The sequence below is a fragment of the Erythranthe guttata genome, chromosome 13 (genome assembly GCF_056151865.1).
Source record: "Erythranthe guttata isolate IM_541 chromosome 13, IM_541, whole genome shotgun sequence".
In the NCBI taxonomy this organism is placed as follows: Eukaryota; Viridiplantae; Streptophyta; class Magnoliopsida; order Lamiales; family Phrymaceae; genus Erythranthe; species Erythranthe guttata.
Window position 1 is genome coordinate 15,910,810 of NC_142545.1, and position 18,328 is coordinate 15,929,137.

The window sequence follows — 18,328 nt, forward strand, 5'->3', positions numbered from 1 at the left end:
AGTTAATCAACTACACTAAGAAAGTTGGAGTTATTATTCTTTTCATTATTGTATTTTAAATAAAATATCAATTTATGGATTTTTAATCTTTGCTTCTACTAATTTTCTACATCAATTTGACTATTTGGCATCAACCCACCAAATATAAGGCTGTTTGCTGTGTATATTTAGCAATTTATTAATAAAGTGTAATTAAATAAAGTGCAAATGGTGCATAAATAGATGCATGCATGGGAATATTGCAGGTTCAATTTAACTTTTCCATTGTTATAGCACTAAAGAAAACAGTTGTGCTTTTGAGTTTTCACTACTCTATTATGTCTAATTTTCACAAAGAGTAAAGGGGGTTGTCGTTTTCTATTTTTATTTATTTATTACTATTATTGTTGTCTTACCAACTCATTGTATATTTTTTACGAATTAAAAAGACTTATCAATATTGGTAATAATTAGCTACTACACTCAAACATAAACGTTACACATTTTACACGCATCCAGAAACATTGCAAAAAAGAATATTAAATAACTTTGTTTAATTTATATCCCAAAGTAATAAGCTGGAAACCGAAAGTTGATCGAGGAAAGCGGAACTTCATTTTTTTTGCCAAATACAAACACTATACAGTCTGTACTCTGTATATATACTGTAGTCTATACATGAAAACACATACATTATCAATTATTTGTGAACTTAAATACAAGCCACGCGATGCTTACCGTTGCGCAAAAATCCCGAAATCAACTCTGTTCTTTTAATAATCTTCAGAAAGAAGGGGGAAATCAATCTCGAGGAATAGGTATTAGATCGGCCAAATCAAGACTAGGAGCAAATAAAGTAGCCAATCCTTGATCGACTTTAATGAGTAGTTTGTCATAACTCATTAGTGTCTTTTCTTCGGATTTGTATGATCCTTTCCCTCTAGCTAGAACCTCACCATCTACATCTATTATCCCAGCTTTCGTCTGGTCATCAACTCTCGGGCCGGGCTGCAAAATGAATGCCTTCACCTGTTCATTTCAAGAGGTCAAGATTTTTCTAAGGCCTCGTTTGGTTGGTATAAGATGAGTACATGATTAGATGTTTGGTTAGTACGATAAATTTTCAGGCAGGCCCGCAATCATGAAAAGACGAGCTCTTATTTTGGCTTATTATTAACCATATGTGCAATTATACAATTGGGCTCTTATCTTGGCTAATTTATATTGTAGGAGCCAAACGAGGACTAAGATTAAAAATGATGAATGCACGCACCTTCAGGTAAGATACATGTGGAGATTTAACATGGCTTCCATCGTTCAATCCATTCATCAACATTAGCAAGGATAACTTGGGACAGTCCTTTATCATGATCAGGTCCAAACAACCATCGGAAAACTGCATACCAAATAGAGCGAACGATGAGATTCTTATTCATAAGTATTTTGGCTAGTTAATCACCTCATATTTGTCCAATAAAAAGTAAACACTTGGTAAAATCGAAAAATATGAGATATAATAACCGAAAGACTAAATTTATGTACATGAATTGAACAAAAACCTGAGCATCAGGAGCTGCCATAGTATCTTCACCTCCCCATGGTACATTATGAAGCCAGATTGAAACAAAAGGTCCATTAATCTTGCGCCAGTTCAAACTCTTCATATCAACTTTAGGACCCTGGTAACCATAGTCCTGGGTTGTAACAGGTCCATCGTCAGATTTCGGTTTACTTTCTCCTTCAAAAATGACTTCCTTCTCTACATCTATTGGTTCTCCATAAGATTCAAAGCCAGATGCTGGCACAAAAATAATGCTGCCGTTATACTTCCTAAGACCAAGTATCCGCTGAAGACCCTGAAATAATAGTAAGAATGTCCCAGGACAAGATTTATGGGTATGGTAATAATTAATTCCTGGGAATCAACGATACATGAAAACAATTAGAACAGAACAGAACACCAGACAAAAACTTAGAAACCTTTTCAAAATTTCACATCAGACATATTAACAACGTAAAGCCACAAGCAATTGGAAGTAATCTCAAATAACTAAATCAAGAAACACCAAGTATCAAATACAGCCTATATTTCTACAGGAAACCTTTTTGTTGGCTGATGTACAGCTTATATATTAGTAATTTACATACTAATATATAATAGAAGTACAATGCTCCACCTTTAGAAAAATGCAGAACAAGTAACTGAAAGATCACAAACATATAACTTATACCTGGCAGTACATAGGTTAATAATTACGATTGCTCAAAATATGATTTTGAAACATTAAAAGGAAATAGCAACTGTAAAACTCACATAAAAATCTAACCGAGCACTTCCCATCCACCTGTATTTCTCAGACTCAATATCAATATCAGCCACGAGACCTGCAATTATATCTCAAATATAAGTATACATCATAATAAGTAACTAACACAGTCTACTTACATGAGCAAAGATTCAGTTTATTTTCCCCGGTAAGACTCGGTTTACTTGTTTAAATTATTTATCCAAATGAATTAGTAATAAGAATATGAAAACTGAAATTTGAGCTACTGAGAACATTGCACAAATTAAATGGACGGCCAATACCCCATGCCAGCATTAACATGCTAAAAAACTTGGTGTCCCCTTGTGATATAGTAGCTACATCCAGTGAGCGCTTATGCCCTGCCATATGTGAGCAAGCAAATATTTCCATTACACTAAGTTTTAAGAAAAATCTCAAGAAAAAAAGAAGCTGGTAACAGGCAACATGGCAACAGGAAGAAAAAGAAGAACTCAACATACCTCGAATAATAGACATAGTTGCATTAGATGCTGCACAAGGTTCACCACACGAATCTAGCAACGACTTCACCATGCCATTTCCAGTTCCTATTTTGCTTAGAGATGTCATTTCATATTTTCAAAGCTCACAATCAGAAATATCTTTAAAATAAAAGATATCACTTATTTAAATTGACTGCTACTGCTATTCACTGAGACGAACTCCGAACTAATACTATAAAGATGAGTCAATGTATCATTGTGGGACAAATTATGTACATATGATTTTAGCTAAGCAACAACTATTTCTAGAACCCAACAGTTGGTTTAAGTAACTCCCAAATGACTACATATTAAATGTTAGTTAACACCATTCCGAAAAAGGACTGCTAGAAATATGTCATGAAATTGGGGAGAAATGATTACATGGTACTGGATAAAAATCGAGCTCTAATAAAAAAAAAATATACGTGTTTGTTGATTTGGATATTTATAGCATGGTGGGCTAAGAAATGAAAAGATCTTTTAGTGAAAATTTCACTTTCTTTTTATTATGAATAAAGCGAAACTTACTCAGATATAATTTTGATAATATTCGAGAAGAATCTAACCTGCAGGTACCACTCCGAGAGGTATTTTAATTGCATTTTCCCAGTCCTCCCTGATGAGCAGTCCATTTAGTACCTACTAAGAGCCGTAATATATTGAGAAACAATGAGGAGGTGAACAATATTTTTACCTTTCAGAAATTACTTAACAATTATCAGTTAATTTTTCTAAGAGCTTATGAATTCACGAAAGGGTTGCTGTTCATGTACTTCCATTTCCATCAGGAGAACAATCGGATGGCCTATTAACCCCTAAAAACCAATATCCCGAAAACCTACATCAGTACCACGTTTGAGTCTGGAAAGCCCTCCAGTAAGCAATAATACATGTTTCTCCATGGCTAGATTATAAATCGAGCGAGTGTTTTTCATCAACAAACATTAACTTCTCTTGATATCATTTCATGGTTTACCCTAGAGGTAGATTGGTTAATCCATAGTTGGAATTATTGTGCATAATCTCACTTTAGCTCCTACTACTTACAACAATACAGATTAGGAAGTTCAGCCAATATAGCAGCTAAATGAAACAACTAAACACCAGAAAAGGCATGGATCACTGACTTTCTTTAACTGACCAATTAAAGCCACAATTTAACTCAAATTTACCAGCAAAATGATTTCAAAGTTAGTCGCAAGTTACGAGGCATAATTATAATAAATCACAGAGAACATCCATAAATATGTGACCACAAATAACCAACCTACCTCAACCAGAATTCCATCTCCGCTAACGCAAACAATTCCATCATATTTTGCAAGATCCAGCGACCGAGCAACTTCCTTCGCATGAAGCTGGTATTTAGTTTCTGGAAATACGAAAGTAGATTCAATACGCACATATATTTAAACACTATTGCAATTTTTGACTACACAAAATAAAACAAAAACCGAGCATCGACCTTGTACAGTGTACTCAACACTGGCATCATCAAGCAAAGGCTTCACATCACTCACAAAAATCGTCGACGCCGACTTCTTCCCTCCGTACGGATTCACAAATACGAATAGCCTCTTCGGCCTACCTGAACCCAAAAACACAAAACTGAAATATAAATAACGAACTGATCAGAGGATCTACGCAATCGGAATTGCAAATCACTCAACACAAAATCCAAATAACACGTAATCAATCACATCAAAAGGAGATAATCACGCAATCATCGAACGCCCAAAACTTTACCAAGAGAATCTAGGTATTCCTGGAGTTTCTGACTCCAGAGGCGAAGAGAATCAATCGATAACAGCTCGAGAGTGAAGCACTTCCTAATCAGTTTAGTTTTGTCGCCGGAGCACCATGATCCAGCCGCAGCCTCCACAACAGCTCTAATCTTAATCTCGGATCCCTCGACAGAGAAGCCGAGGACCTGTTTCTTCACGTCCAGCCGCCGGTCGCCCCACCCCAATTCTCCACCGGAAGAAAGAGTTGCCGCCGTAATGCGGCCGTTAACGCGTACTTGCTCCGAGAGTATGAATTCCCCAATTTCCGGTTGATCCATAACGAGATTTACTCACTGCTTTATCGGATCATAAATGTGAACGGGTTTTTGTGTTGGTTTTTTCCGTTTTGGACTTTTAGTTGTCCCGTTGTCTACTTTGCTTGTTATTCTTGTTGAATTTATTTCCGTTAATTAGTTCATTTATTTGACAAAATCAATGTTGAAAATAATCTATGAGCAATTAAGGTAAAATTGGAAGAGGTTAAAAAAACTAATTAATGTTTCATTAAAATTATGAAGTGATGAATAATATGAGTACTTAATTAGAAACTCGAAGAATATAATTATTAAAAAATATCACTCATAATATTTAAGCTAGGTATAATTAAACTTCTTTAAATTAATATAGTTGAGACTAATAAAATTTTATTAATTTAATGAAAATTTAAATTATCTAACTAATAATTCAATACGTTTTTATCGAATTGGGAATGAAAAAAAAAATATTATTTAAATAAAATTATTAATTTATCGAGATTTTATTATATTCGTTAACTTAACATGGGCTTTAATTGGATCTAAGCTTATAATTGTCGACGCCCGTTTTATAATTCATTGGGCTAGACCTATAAAAAATAAGAACAATTTGTAAATAGTTGATTATTTTTGCAATTCGGCCCGTTATCAACACACGATTTTTATTTGTACGTTTTATACAGAGTAGGTAGGAATGTAATTTTCAGTCACGCACCCGGCTTCTATAAAATAAAATCTTCTTTTGGGGTTTCTTCTTTTCCGTTGTTGCTCATCGAACGGCTGCAACTCTCTGTCTTTTCGTTTCCCAGGTTCGTTCACACACCTACATGCTTCTCCGATATGTATATATAATAACTATTTGCAGATCATTACGCTGTTCGTTCGTTCGTTCGTTCTATTATATAGTGAATATTTTATTTAATTTTTTTCCTGATTTCAGTTTGTCGTCGCTTGGTGCTTGTTTTGTTTGATTTTGCTGTCTGCCACGCTTACAGCGTTTCATTCTTTGTGTTAATTTCATGAATGTAGACTTATTTACATGGCGGAATTATGTTGATTTTATTGGAACTAAACCTAATTTTAAAAAATATGCTTTGTTCTGTATCTGTGAGTTTGCTCGAAACTAGTAATAATAGAATAAAAAATCAAATTGTATGTTGTAGTATGTGTCGGGTTATGTTGATCGTTCGACGTATACAGTCGCTTGCTCAATACTGAATTTTCATCCTTTAGTATACGCTGTATATGTTTCAGAGTGTTTTATAGCTATTTATTTTTCCTAAATATGCTTGATTTATTTGTAATTTTGTGTTGAATGTGTTCTCGCTGTATATTGATACTAATTCGATGTTCTGTGTCTGTGAGTTCGCTCGAAAATAGTAATTGGAAAAAAAAAAAACAAATTGTGTGTTGTAGTATGTGTCTTGTTACGTTGATCGTTCGACGTATACAATCGCTTGCTTAATACTGTATTTTCATCCTTTAGTACACCTGTTTATGTTTCCGAGTGATTTATAGCAATTTATTGTACCTAAATATGCTTGATTTATTTATAATTTTGCGTCGAATTCGTTTCTCTATATTTATACTGATTCGATGTCTCCTTTTAATTTGGTGCAGAAATGGAGTCGCAAATTAAGCATGCTGTGGTTGTGAAGGTGATTGGAAGGACTGGGTCTCGTGGGCAAGTTACTCAGGTGAGGGTCAAATTTATCGATGATCAGAATCGTTTCATCATGAGGAATGTCAAAGGCCCCGTTAGGGAAGGAGATATTCTCACCTTGCTCGAGTCTGAACGAGAAGCTAGGAGGTTGAGATAATTGATTCGTCTTACTTAGGAGTTGGTTGCTTTTGCGAATGTATTCGATTTTGTTTCTGAATTGACATTGACATTGACTCTCGTGTTTATTGTTTGTTCTTTTGGTTAAAACATCTATGTTTTGGGAAGATATGCGTTTTTATTCAGGAAGTTCGGTTGATCTATGTTTTTTTGGGTTATGACTTCTTCCTTTTGAGTTAAAGATTGTTTGTTCTTGGTTTCATTTTCTGGCGATAGAGTATATTTAGTGTTATACGTACATAAAATTTTGCTTCTTAGAGATGTGATTGATGATTCATCTTTGCTTATGCAATGCCGAGCCTTTTGCTAATGTTTTCGATTTTGGTTTTGAGAAGACGGATGTTTTTTCGTCGTTTGATCTATGTTTTCTTTTGGGGCTATGACTTTGTCCTTTTCAGATAAATATCTGATGTTGGTTTGTTCTTGGTTTTGTTTTCTGGCTAATAATTTAGTATAATTTTATCTAGTTGGGACCGGAAGAAATTATTAATTTGTTAAATATTAATTTATCGAGGTTATATTGCGCGTTGCTGCCTAACAATGAAAGCATGGAGGGTCGGTAATCAAAGCAAAATACTCAACAATGGCATTGAGTGTGGTGTTAGGTTTGTTAGAGTGTTAAGTTTTTTTAGAGTGTTAATTTTTTTCTAATATATTCTATTGAAGTTGAGTATGGTGTGTTAGGCTTGTAGATTTTATTTATTTATTTATTTTATTTTGTAAGTTTAAGACTAGTTATTTAATTGTATTGACTCTTCTAAGTCTTCTTGTTTACCAGTATAAATCAAAAGTATCTGGATAAAATATTAAAATGCACAAATAATTATTTTTTATAGCCAATAAACGTCCACCCAATCCTAGCCATCATAATAGAAAATGTTTTTAATTTTCTTATATTTATTTTTTAATTAATAAAAAAAAAAAATAAGCATGAATTTCCGAGAGCATTCAAGGAAGCTTCACAGAAAGTTCCACCTCCTTTCCCGGCTATTTCAATTTTTCCCGCTTTCCATTTCTGCTTTCCGCTCCTTTTATTCTCCTTTTTCACTGTCGGAATCTCCCCACATGCTCTCCAAATTTCACTCAAAACAGTTTACAGTTGGCGTTGTTAATTTCCAGAATCAGATCAGATCAGATCTGAAACAAGGAAATAGTATATTTTTTTATACTGGTCATTAATTAATTAATTAATTAATTGCCTTACGGAGCTGTAGATTCTAGAACAAACACATAGCGGGAGAGATGCAGGCTCGGTACATCGGAGCATCAAACGGTATGGCGGCGAGGGAGAAACGGAGTTTGGATCCGAGCACTAGCGAGGAAGGCCAGCCTGATCGGAAACGCCCTGCTCTTGCCAGGTAATTTTACTATTTACTGTTTTACACGCTCGGTAAACTCCGTTCTGTTATTTTTTGGGTATTTTGTATAATGTTCATGTTACTTCCTACGGTGATTGAATAATTACAATTGTGGTTGCGTTTATAAGTTGACTGGTGAAGATTGGGGGAGAGAGTTGACTTTTAGTAGTAGTTCTCAGTTTTCAGCTTGGTTAATTTGGCTGTTTTGTTTGTGCGTCTCTGTTTGCTGTTTGTAGTGTATGTTTTCGATCACTATTATTCGTCTCAACGGTAGCGACGAAGCAATTTTTTTTAATTTTTTGTCCTCTTTTTTTATGAGATAAAATTGGTAGATTGAACTTAATTTTGATGTTAGTACTTTAAGAGAATGCTTAGTTTATTAGAGAATGTTATTCCATTTGTACATTTCGGGTAAATACTATAGAATCTCGAATGTTTTTATGGTTGTTTGTTCGAGAGTTGCCACGTGTTGTATTTCCGTTGCTAACTGGAGTGGTTGAACATTCTGCTAGTATAGTTGATGATTATGCGTTATTCACGAAACAGTTATTTGAACTAATGAAACGGTGAACCTAACTATTGTGCAAAGTAAACGCAATCTCGATATAGATTTTGATAATAAGAAGAGGGAGTACCTTTATTTTGTATATATATATATTGCAAGGCATTTTCTGATGTTGAGTTTATGGTTGATGCAGTGTTATTGTCGAGGCTCTAAAAGTGGATAGCCTGCAGAAGCTTTGCTCATCTTTGGAACCAATTCTTCGAAGAGTTGTAAGATTGTTGTCTCTCTATAAATTTGTTTTTATTCATGGAATATCAATAACTATTATCAGCATTCATCTGTAAAGAAGAAATAGTCTAAATCATTCTATCAATTTGACTTTCACATTTTTTTTGTTATCCGTTAGTTTCTCCTGTTTCGACTTGGATAAATCCAAAATATCTCATGCCCAAGTGCTTACTCAGCTTTCAGTACATGATTGCTACTATCTTGTTTATTACAGATGATATTGTGATGCAATTTATGGTTCACTAACTTATAGCCTGAATTTTTTGACGGACAGGTTAGTGAAGAAGTGGAGCGTGCCTTGGCAAAACTGGGTCCTGCCAAATTAAATGGAAGGTATGACGTGACCCATTCTTAACTAAATTTGAGAAGTTCCAGGTTTCTTTGTATAAATGATGCCATTCCTTGTAATATTCATGTAGCTTTGTGTTCATTTCATCACCTTACTCTTTACTTATCTAGATGTACTGCTAGTATTGTTGCCATCTCTAGTTATCTCACAATACTTCCATGATCCCACAATTGAAGATTTCCGCAATTTTGTTTTTATTTGCTGACAAAAGTTTTCTAATCGTATTTTGTGGATTGTATATACACTCTTAATTACTACTACTTTTATTATCATTACTTAGCCTTTTACCAATAGACCGAAACAATTCTCAACATATGAAATGAGCTCCAAAGAAAGTGATCTCAACCATAAACATGCAGGGTTTCTCCAAAAAGAATTGAGGGTCGTGATGGAAGAAGTTTACAGCTTCAGTTCAGGTCCAAGCTGTCACTGCCTCTATTTACGGGTGGAAAAGTGGAAGGAGAGCAGGGCTCTGCAATCCATATTGTCTTGCTTGACGCAAATACAGGCCGTATTGTAACATCAGGTCCAGAATCCTCAGCTAAATTAGAGATTGTTGTTCTTGAAGGTGATTTCAACCACGAGCATGATGAAGACTGGACTCAAGAAATATTTGAGTCTCATATAGTAAGAGAGCGAGAAGGAAAGAGGCCACTCCTTACTGGCGACTTACAAGTGGTTTTAAAGGAAGGTGTTGGAACCCTTGGAGAGCTAACATTTACCGACAACTCTAGTTGGATTAGAAGCAGAAAATTTAGACTTGGTTTGAAAGTTACATCTGGTACCTCTGAGGCTTATCGGATCCGCGAAGCAAAGACTGATGCCTTCATAGTCAAGGATCACAGAGGAGAATGTAAGTTTATCAATTTCTTAATAGTTTTTATCCATTTCTTGGCAAATCTGACTTTCTTGTATTTTGTAGTATACAAGAAACATTATCCGCCTGCACTTAATGACGAAGTTTGGAGATTGGAAAAGATTGGGAAAGATGGGTCATTCCATAAGAGGCTTAACAAAGCGGGAATACATACAGTAGAAGACTTCTTGCGATTCGTAGTGAGGGACCCACACAAACTTAGAAATGTGAGATTATAACTTAAATCTTCCGTCAAATCCATTTCCTCCATCTGTTTATTACTTCATGTTTACAGTGGATTTCCTGTACTTATGTCAGATACTCGGAACTGGAATGTCAAATAAAATGTGGGAAGTCCTCATAGAACACTCGAAGACCTGCGCCCTGAGTGGAAAACTTTACATCTACTATCCCGACGAGCCAAGGGACGTTGGCGTCATCTTTAACAATATCTACGTGTTCAGCGGTTTGATTTCTGGTGGACAATTTCTTTCAGTTGATTCTCTTTCCGACAGTCAAAAGGTTAGTGCATGATTATTAAAAACGATTCATCTAGGAATTTAATTTACTTGGATGAAATAAGAGGAGTTATACAAATAGCTAATGTCATTTTGCATTGCAGGGATTTGTGGACACGTTGGTGAAGAAGGCATATGACAACTGGATGAATGTCCTAGAATATGATAGCAAATCTCTTCTGGGATTCGATCAGAATAAAAGCTCTCCCTTTGAGAACGATCTCAGGATACACACACAAGATCAGCTCAACTCTTTTGATCAGCTTAGTGTACCTATTCTCTCAGCTTCAATTCCTCCTCAAAATCCTTCTGTGAACCCCGGATTGACCATTGGAGGTAAGATTACACAGTTGGACGGTCAACTTGAACTAATTTCGAGATTTTTATTATATCGTGATTTTTTATTCCTGATACATGATGGACTTGGAGTTCTTAATTCTCTCATCGTTATTTTCTTCTAAATCTGCTCGCCGTTCGTTATAAAGAAAGTTGTTCCTATTTAAAAAGGCCTTTTTAGTTTCTCAATCTTCATTTTGCTTGTACGGTTAAAAACTGCTCACAATATAACGCTTAATCTTTTCTCCAGGCTATCATGACAATCTTGGAGGTCGTTATCCTATACAGCCACAAAATCCGAATCTCCATGTTGCTCTGCAGTTAGACGGCACTTCATTTCCTCATGACCAGCTGGCTCTTGGTCAACCAATCTCAACCACGGCTAGCTTCCCAACCGCCAGCACATCAAATCTTACCTCTTACAGGGGTTTCGAAGACATTCCCGAGGATGAAATCCGTGTAAGAAGTCACGAGATGCTCGAACACGAAGACATGCAACATCTACTTCGTATGTTCAGTATGGGTGGTCACACACCCTTCAGTGGAAACGAGCATAATTATTACTCGGCTTATACCCCTGCGACACCTTCAACATTCGGTTTTGGGGAGGGTCGTACGCGTTCGTCTGGAAAAGCTGTTGTTGGGTGGCTCAAACTTAAAGCAGCACTAAGGTGGGGCATTTTCATCCGGAAGAAAGCTGCTGAGAGACGAGCACAAATTGAGGAGCTTGATGATTTTTAGGTATTGCTCTCTTTTCTATCATGTTTGTGGCATGTCGAAGAGTCGTCCATGTTGTAAAACGACTTTTTTGTCCCTGTGCGATTTCGAGTCCATGGTGGTGGGTAGAAAGCCTCTCTCTGGTTGGTTGAACTGAACAAAGGGATAATCTTAACGTCGATCTTGAGTGAGTATAATAAGTAAGTTCTTATCGATTAGTGCAACTTGAAAGAAGGCCTAGCTTTCGTTCTAAAAGTAGCAGGTGTGTTTTTTGTATTTATCTACTGTTTTCTCCTCACAGGTTGTCGCGTCAGCGTCTAACATCGTAAATGATGTCTCGTTGTCTCGAATAAAAGCTGTTGTAATTTTTATAGTAGAAGTGTGCTTAGGTGATTGAGTTTAGACGGCCCAGAAATCTGGCTCCTCTTAACAAAATAATGTTGCGTGATTTTGAGTGAAATGTATATGAAATCATTTTCTTTTGCTTCCAATATTTAAAATTTCATGTCTGTATTTACTGGACGAGTTACATCCGTTTTTCCTCGATAGCAAGACGAATTCAACTCTTTTTGAACAACAATAGCATTAGGATTACAGTAGTTTGATTTGTTCCCAAAAACCAAAACATAAAATCAAAATAATAATTCCAACCACAAGACTAGAATGCAGCTGTAAATCTGGAAGAAGCTGGTCAAATAACCTGAAGAATCCCATAATATTTGTTTCTTGTCGGAGACGGAGAATCTCAAATATCGATAGGGCTATACTTAAATACAGAAATACAACTTTTTTATACGCAAACCTTGGATTCACGTATACCAGTCAGTACCAATGACAATCTCAAGACCCGAAACGACACAAAAAACGAAAAAACGAACGAATTTACTCAGTAGCAACCACAAAAACAAAACCTGAACAGAATTAATGTTCTTATTCAGCAAAAGGATAATATTACATTAGTCAATCTCCCAATTGAAAATTTGGAAACATGCCGCAAATTTCTCTTCATATTTGTTCTCGACTCAACTCAACCAGACGGTGTAGCAATCACAACGGTACGTGCAGCACAAGCTCACATAAAATCATCGTCATCATCATAACCCTGGTATGAATCCATTGCCATGTCATCGTCTGTCTTGCCAACATGCAGCTGTTTTTTCTTTCCAGCTGTAAACAAGAGAAACAATAATCAGAAAAAAAAAACCCACTCAATTGACTCAGCATAAGTCCGGTTATAGAGTAAGTACTACATTACCTGGCTTCTTTTTGGCAGCATTAGCTTCTTTTTCTGCTTTAATCTTTTCATTCGCAATTGCAGTAATGGAAGATGCTACTTCTTTGGCATCTGCCCCTTTCAAAGTAGTCGTCGACAATCTCATTACAGCCTTCAGTAATCCAATATAGTGATAGCTTTTCTACAGTTCCCAGTAAAGAAATAAATACCCAGGTCAAAATTTTACAGATGATAAATCATTCAATAGAACAGCAAAAATGAGGCTAACACCGCAAACCTCGTACGGACGGAGTTTATGAGAAACAAGTTCCGCATATTCGGAGAAGTCACTTTCAGTTTTGGGAATAAAACTGTCGAGCGTCTTTTCATCGCCTTTCTTGGCAAATAATTCTGCAGTAGACTTATAATCGGCTTCTTCGACAAGCCTGTAGTGAAGGTTGTTCAGTACAGAAAGATATATAGAATGTCGGTTAAGTACGACAATAAACATTCTTAAAAATAATTAAAACAGCTTAAAAAAGAAGTACGACGCCCACCTCTGCTGGCGAAGTTTTTCTTCTAAAGGATCTAAAGGTGCTTCCTTCACAGCTTCAACAGCTTTCCCTTTCTTTTCAGTCGATTTTACTCCAGCCTTTTTAGGGCCTTTTTCAGAAGGTGGTGGCTGAGCTTTGGGTTCCTAAACACATCATTGGGAATTTGGGGTAAACGGATTCAATCATATATATGCGTGCGTGTATAACGCAAACCAATAGCCCACCACTGAATATCACAAATTATACGTTTCTATATACTCTGAAACAGGAAGAGAGAATCTAATAGAAAATGTATTGTAACCATTTAAAAATGAAAAAAAGAGATGGGAGAATCCACCAGGCTTAATATGCTGACATTCGAAAGACATATTTGTGCTATGGTTCAGTCTTCCACATATTTTGGAATTGGCCATGCCATTTAAATGACAGAAAACGTCGAGTGGAGGGCTGAAATAAAAATGGATCTAGCCCAACAACCCCAATCCTAGCCCAATTCTCATCCAAAGGTAAAATCGTTAAAATCCACTTGATTTGATCGGAGATTGGGCAAAAAACTCTTTTTAAAATGTGTCCATCAGCTTTGCTTTATGGTCTTACCAAATGATACGACGATGTATCAAGGGTAAGGAGCGGGAAAAGGTGGCATCCAGGATGGTGACAAATTAAATTATCAATATGTTTATATGCATCAAATATTGTAAGCAATCATATAAACACTCCTACATAAATTTTTAAACGTGATAACGGGCGGGAAAAAAGAAAAAACAACTTCGCTAAATGATGCAATGCAGGCAAGTAGTGGCATAAAAAATCCTAGCCCAAAAATGCACGACATCCTCAAATTACGTTGGATGAAAATAACAGAATAACAGAACTGCATCGTACCAAAGCAGGCTCTTCTTCGTCTTCCCAAGAATCCTTGATATCGTCCAAATCTTCATCATCCCATTTATTTAACGGCTGGTCCTTTTTCTTGAGAATATCTAGAACGGGCTCATCTTCTGAAACACCATACATTTGTTACAATCTAACTATATTGCAAAATAATTGAGGTACTCCCTAAATTAAGATATGGAGAGATGGATAAGGGTCTGTAAATATTATCTAGTTCGAAAACACAACACTTGTGCTGAACTGGGTTTGGATCCTCAAACCGAAAACACCAGATATCCTCAGATGTATTATAGAAGGCAAAAATAGATCGTTTTGATATAAAAATAATAATGACAGTCGTAAAAATCTGCACTAGTTCATTCTTCAAAAAATCATATCTTTAGAAAGAGAGCATGAATTCTTTTATAAATTCAATAAAACAGCTGACGCAAAGAACGGAGTCTAAACCAATCCAACATATATCCTACTAGAGAATAATTTATAGACACAATCCAATTTCAAATCCATTAAGTTTTCTGTTGGCTCAAGAACAAAAACCTAGTTATTTGCAAACTAAAGAAGCTGATCAGTGCAGCAAATATAAAAACAGATATGAGGTGAATAGATACCCCAGTCCTCCATCGAATCGCAGTTCAACTGAACTCCTCGAAAAACTTCGAATTTGGGACAGTCACTGAAATTGGATTAAAAAAAAACAAATCTGTTATTGAAATGAAATCACAACGAAGCCATTAGTTCACAATTATACACGCATCAAGGAATTAAAAGTGCATTAATAAAACAACAAAAAAAAAACATTAATCCATGAAACTCAGATACACAGTGAAAAAGTTCAGATTAACAAAATGGCGGTGCAGGAATAACAGTTTATTGGAGTGAAGAGCAAACCTATTGGTAATGAGGAAACCCTAATCGAATTTAGCGACGGAAAATGGTTCGATCGACAGCTTAAACCTTGGCAAATCTGGATAAAGATACCAGTGTTTGTACGGCGACAATAGAGAGAGGAGAAAAGCCGATAGAATCTATTCCGATTTATTAGGGTTTATATTTTTTTAATTTCGCATTTTTTCGAACAAGGGATTGGTTTATATGTGTGCTTTTTTTTTTCTCTCTAGTAATTTCTTTTATTTCTTTATTCCAAATTTAGAATAAGAAAAATTTAAATATTTTTTTTTTATAATTATTCACATTTTTTTTTTGCAATTGTGTGCATGGTAAATTTCAATAAATGAATGGTTAATTAGTAATCTTGCTTAAATAATAAAAATATCTCGGTGCGACCTGAATCATTATACTCGTAAAATGCATGATATAATAATTTCTTTATACGGTTGGTGCATACGTTATATTTCGTCTTTCGGCCTTCAATGTAGTTGCGGTATGAAAGAATTAACCGCGTCGAATTATGTAGTACGAAGACTTCAACGCCCTAATGTTTCCTTGTTTCGGACACTCGATAACACATGTCGGACACCTTATAGCCTAAAAAAAACGAGTCTAACCATAATTCTAATAGATCTCGCAATTTTTTTCGCGTCTAAACGGTTTATTATTTTGTTACTTGGATCGATTTGTTTGAGATAAACTTTTTATTTGCACTATGATATACATTCCTCCATTAAATACTTATCGGACCAAGGTATGGAGATCCAGGGAGCGAGGGATTTCCTTTTTTTTTACAAATTTTCTTACAAGTTTTTATTTGGTCACGCTTTTTTCTATGACGTCCCGAGATACTCTATGGGCCCGCCCGTATAAATTCAAACTGTAGATTTGGCCCAACCCACTACTCTGTTTGCATTTTAGCAATTTAGCTGTTTATATATTCTCAGTTTACTTTTTAGTACCAATTTTTGAGATATTTTTTTATCAAGATTAATTTTTTAAACATTATTTAATTTTTTTTTAATGTATAATCTATGTTTGGCTGGGGTAGAATTTGAAGGCTCCTTTGTTTGCACATGGGAATAAAGTGCTAATTTGTGAAGCCCAATGAATATGATCCCCACGTGACAGGCCATATCATTACTCTCTTTAGTCAAAATTCATTACAGGGGACAATTTTCCCAAACAATCCCTTAAAAAATTCAACCCTTACATTTTATTTTCCCTTCATTCTTATTATAATTTAATTAAATGTTTTTTATAGTAAAATTCATCGTATATCATGATTATCATGATTATTACCCACACCTTCTCCTTCAAATAGAAAATTCAGATCCCCATAATTGTACCAACTAAAATAATTAGTCACACTGTTAATACTAATTAATACTCATTAATACAACATTACAAATATAATCTACTTCCATCTTCTTCCCAAACACACCACTAAAAGCAAAAGCAGAGCAAAAAAGCTGTCTCCACAGTTAAAACACATGCAGTTCTGCTATACTAGATTTCCCTAAACTCAAGTAAGCCAAAAATAAAAATATTATATGTGGCAAAATTAATTTGTTTCAAGTTCTAGTTTCTGTCATTTTATGACAATAGTGTACAATTAAAAGAAGAAGAAAAAAACATGGGATATTGTTATATGAGTCATATATATGACTAAGACTTGAAGAAGCTGGTATTAAAAAAAAAATATTGTCATTTTTTTAATTATTTATAATGGTGTCTGCGAATTCGACGGCAACTCGTAGCTCACTGGAGCTAATGCTGGATAAACTACAGCTAGTGGATGATCAGCCAAGTGAGAATATTCCACCAGCATTGCCCGTTAGGCCCGTTTCGCGGGCCCGGTTGCCACGGGCCACAAAGTCTTTAATGCAGCTTGATCATCTTCAGATGAAGGTAAGTAGTTGAAACTAGTGTCACTTCTTTTCTTTTATTTGAAAATCTGAATAGCCAATTTTTCACAGAGAGAATTAGTCGAAAATTCGAAACGATTAGTAGCAGAAAAGGGAATATCCAACATCCAGAAATGCTACCGCGGTCACCGAATTCGCTGCGGTTACAAGGAGCTTACAAGAGGAGCAATTGCTCTGCAATCATGTAATAATTAATTAATCCAATATTATTAATGCTCGAAATTCGTTTATGTTGTAATTAGTACGTGTGTTATATCAAATTGTTTAAAAAACTCCTCGTGTTGTGAATATTAGCAAAAAAATCCCTATAATGCATTTCTTTTAGCACGCGACACCCTGAATGATGCGTTCTTAGGGGTAGTTTGGTAATAACATGAGGAGATTTTTGACAATTACTAAATGCAATAAATTAACCCCCCATATCACTTGTAATTACTTGATATATTGTTAGGTTTTGTGCAGATATACGCGGTGAAAATGCACGGATACAGAATCGGAGTCCATGTAATGAAACCACACACGAGCATCCATCGAGCGAAATATCAGCAGACACAAAGGTCTACTAGCTATAACAACTCTTAGTACTCTTGCTAGTAATTAATTACTATATGGTTATTAACAAAGTTGACGATCGAAACCAGGTGACATATAGTTTTCTAGTTGATCTTCGAACGCGAGTTTTGAGGACAGAGGCGAAAGTAAGGGGAAAGCAAGAGGAAAATAATGCTCTTAAGATACAGCTCGAAGAATTGGATAAGAAACGGCAAAAATACGAGGAAAGAATGAAATCCAAAGAGAAGGAATGGCAAGATCAGTTTACATACATACAAGTGTGTCTTTTTTTTTTCTTTTTTTTTATAATTCAATATAAATTTAAGAATAAAAAATAAAATAAAAGGTTATGTTGTTTTGAATATATTGTGCAGGAATGTCTAGCTGAAGCAGCTAAGGCGAAGAATCGAGATCCGGAAATAAGAAACGATGATCGAAACATGGATGCAAATACTATGAGGAGCATGGATTATAATGAACTGAAGCTTAGATTTAAAGAATGGAAGAAAGAGTATAAAATAAAGTTAAGGGAAATAAATTCAATATTCAAGAAGATTGGTAATTCAGAAACTGGGAAAAGCCAACACATGAAGTGGTGGGGGAGATTATCAAGCTGATGTGATAAGCTTCGTTCGGAGAATTATGACGAGTCGAGCCCGAACTCACTCTTTGTGGTTCGTGAGCTCGCGAGTGGGCTCGTGAT

The 18,328-nt window shown here is 35.4% G+C and overlaps 5 protein-coding genes across 5 annotated transcripts; 3 read left to right on the forward strand and 2 right to left on the reverse strand.

Moving 5' to 3' along the window:
- Positions 1–503: 503 nt before the first annotated feature.
- Positions 504–4,969, reverse strand: SPHK1 (sphingosine kinase 1). The gene is made up of 10 exons (XM_012993806.2): positions 4,538–4,969; positions 4,257–4,379; positions 4,063–4,163; positions 3,358–3,430; positions 2,768–2,854; positions 2,570–2,647; positions 2,294–2,364; positions 1,539–1,835; positions 1,253–1,375; positions 504–1,008 (listed from the first exon to the last, which is right to left on the reverse strand). The coding sequence occupies exons 1-10, from the start codon at positions 4,851–4,853 to the stop codon at positions 781–783; spliced, it is 1,497 nt and encodes a 498-aa protein (XP_012849260.1). The 5' UTR covers positions 4,854–4,969; the 3' UTR covers positions 504–780.
- Positions 4,970–5,501: 532 nt separating this feature from the next.
- Positions 5,502–6,812, forward strand: LOC105968477 (small ribosomal subunit protein eS28x). The gene is made up of 2 exons (XM_012993113.2): positions 5,502–5,638; positions 6,450–6,812. The coding sequence occupies exon 2, from the start codon at positions 6,452–6,454 to the stop codon at positions 6,647–6,649; it is 198 nt and encodes a 65-aa protein (XP_012848567.1). The 5' UTR covers positions 5,502–5,638; positions 6,450–6,451; the 3' UTR covers positions 6,650–6,812.
- Positions 6,813–7,269: 457 nt separating this feature from the next.
- LOC105968795 (calmodulin-binding protein 60 B) lies at positions 7,270–12,087 on the forward strand. The gene is made up of 8 exons (XM_012993465.2): positions 7,270–8,027; positions 8,726–8,801; positions 9,095–9,153; positions 9,529–10,022; positions 10,092–10,252; positions 10,344–10,547; positions 10,648–10,879; positions 11,130–12,087. The coding sequence occupies exons 1-8, from the start codon at positions 7,912–7,914 to the stop codon at positions 11,618–11,620; spliced, it is 1,833 nt and encodes a 610-aa protein (XP_012848919.2). The 5' UTR covers positions 7,270–7,911; the 3' UTR covers positions 11,621–12,087.
- Positions 12,088–12,274: 187 nt separating this feature from the next.
- On the reverse strand, positions 12,275–15,358 carry LOC105968796 (uncharacterized). Its single transcript, XM_012993466.2, has 7 exons — positions 15,146–15,358; positions 14,866–14,930; positions 14,249–14,364; positions 13,367–13,506; positions 13,108–13,255; positions 12,852–13,011; positions 12,275–12,763 (listed from the first exon to the last, which is right to left on the reverse strand). The coding sequence occupies exons 2-7, from the start codon at positions 14,876–14,878 to the stop codon at positions 12,669–12,671; spliced, it is 672 nt and encodes a 223-aa protein (XP_012848920.1). The 5' UTR covers positions 14,879–14,930; positions 15,146–15,358; the 3' UTR covers positions 12,275–12,668.
- Positions 15,359–16,450: 1,092 nt separating this feature from the next.
- On the forward strand, positions 16,451–18,297 carry LOC105968366 (myosin-3-like). The gene is made up of 5 exons (XM_088811839.1): positions 16,451–17,056; positions 17,125–17,257; positions 17,536–17,630; positions 17,715–17,903; positions 18,000–18,297. Exons 1-5 carry the CDS (start codon positions 16,874–16,876, stop codon positions 18,240–18,242), a joined length of 843 nt encoding a protein of 280 aa, XP_088667965.1. The 5' UTR covers positions 16,451–16,873; the 3' UTR covers positions 18,243–18,297.
- The last annotated feature ends 31 nt before the right edge of the window (positions 18,298–18,328 follow it).

What these genes read in the sequence shown, in the direction of transcription:
- LOC105968796 (XM_012993466.2), bottom strand. An exon ending in GAAAAACTTCGCCAGCAGAG is followed by an intron (nt 13,256 to 13,366) that starts GTGGGCGTCGTA and finishes CCTTCACTACAG; the next exon opens with GCTTGTCGAAGAAGCCGATT. An exon ending in ATAAACTCCGTCCGTACGAG is followed by an intron (nt 13,012 to 13,107) that starts GTTTGCGGTGTT and finishes TGGGAACTGTAG; the next exon opens with AAAAGCTATCACTATATTGG.
- LOC105968477 (XM_012993113.2), top strand. Translation starts at nt 6,452, where the DNA reads ATGGAGTCGCAAATTAAGCATGCTGTGGTTGTGAAGGTGATTGGAAGG.
- LOC105968795 (XM_012993465.2), top strand. Translation starts at nt 7,912, where the DNA reads ATGCAGGCTCGGTACATCGGAGCATCAAACGGTATGGCGGCGAGGGAG. An exon ending in CCTGCCAAATTAAATGGAAG is followed by an intron (nt 9,154 to 9,528) that starts GTATGACGTGAC and finishes ATAAACATGCAG; the next exon opens with GGTTTCTCCAAAAAGAATTG. An exon ending in CAAGGATCACAGAGGAGAAT is followed by an intron (nt 10,023 to 10,091) that starts GTAAGTTTATCA and finishes TGTATTTTGTAG; the next exon opens with TATACAAGAAACATTATCCG.
- LOC105968366 (XM_088811839.1), top strand. Translation starts at nt 16,874, where the DNA reads ATGGTGTCTGCGAATTCGACGGCAACTCGTAGCTCACTGGAGCTAATG. An exon ending in AAATATCAGCAGACACAAAG is followed by an intron (nt 17,631 to 17,714) that starts GTCTACTAGCTA and finishes GATCGAAACCAG; the next exon opens with GTGACATATAGTTTTCTAGT. An exon ending in ATCAGTTTACATACATACAA is followed by an intron (nt 17,904 to 17,999) that starts GTGTGTCTTTTT and finishes TATATTGTGCAG; the next exon opens with GAATGTCTAGCTGAAGCAGC.
- SPHK1 (XM_012993806.2), bottom strand. Translation starts at nt 4,853, where the DNA reads ATGGATCAACCGGAAATTGGGGAATTCATACTCTCGGAGCAAGTACGC. An exon ending in AACTATGTCTATTATTCGAG is followed by an intron (nt 2,648 to 2,767) that starts GTATGTTGAGTT and finishes CACATATGGCAG; the next exon opens with GGCATAAGCGCTCACTGGAT. An exon ending in CACATGTATCTTACCTGAAG is followed by an intron (nt 1,009 to 1,252) that starts GTGCGTGCATTC and finishes TGAAATGAACAG; the next exon opens with GTGAAGGCATTCATTTTGCA.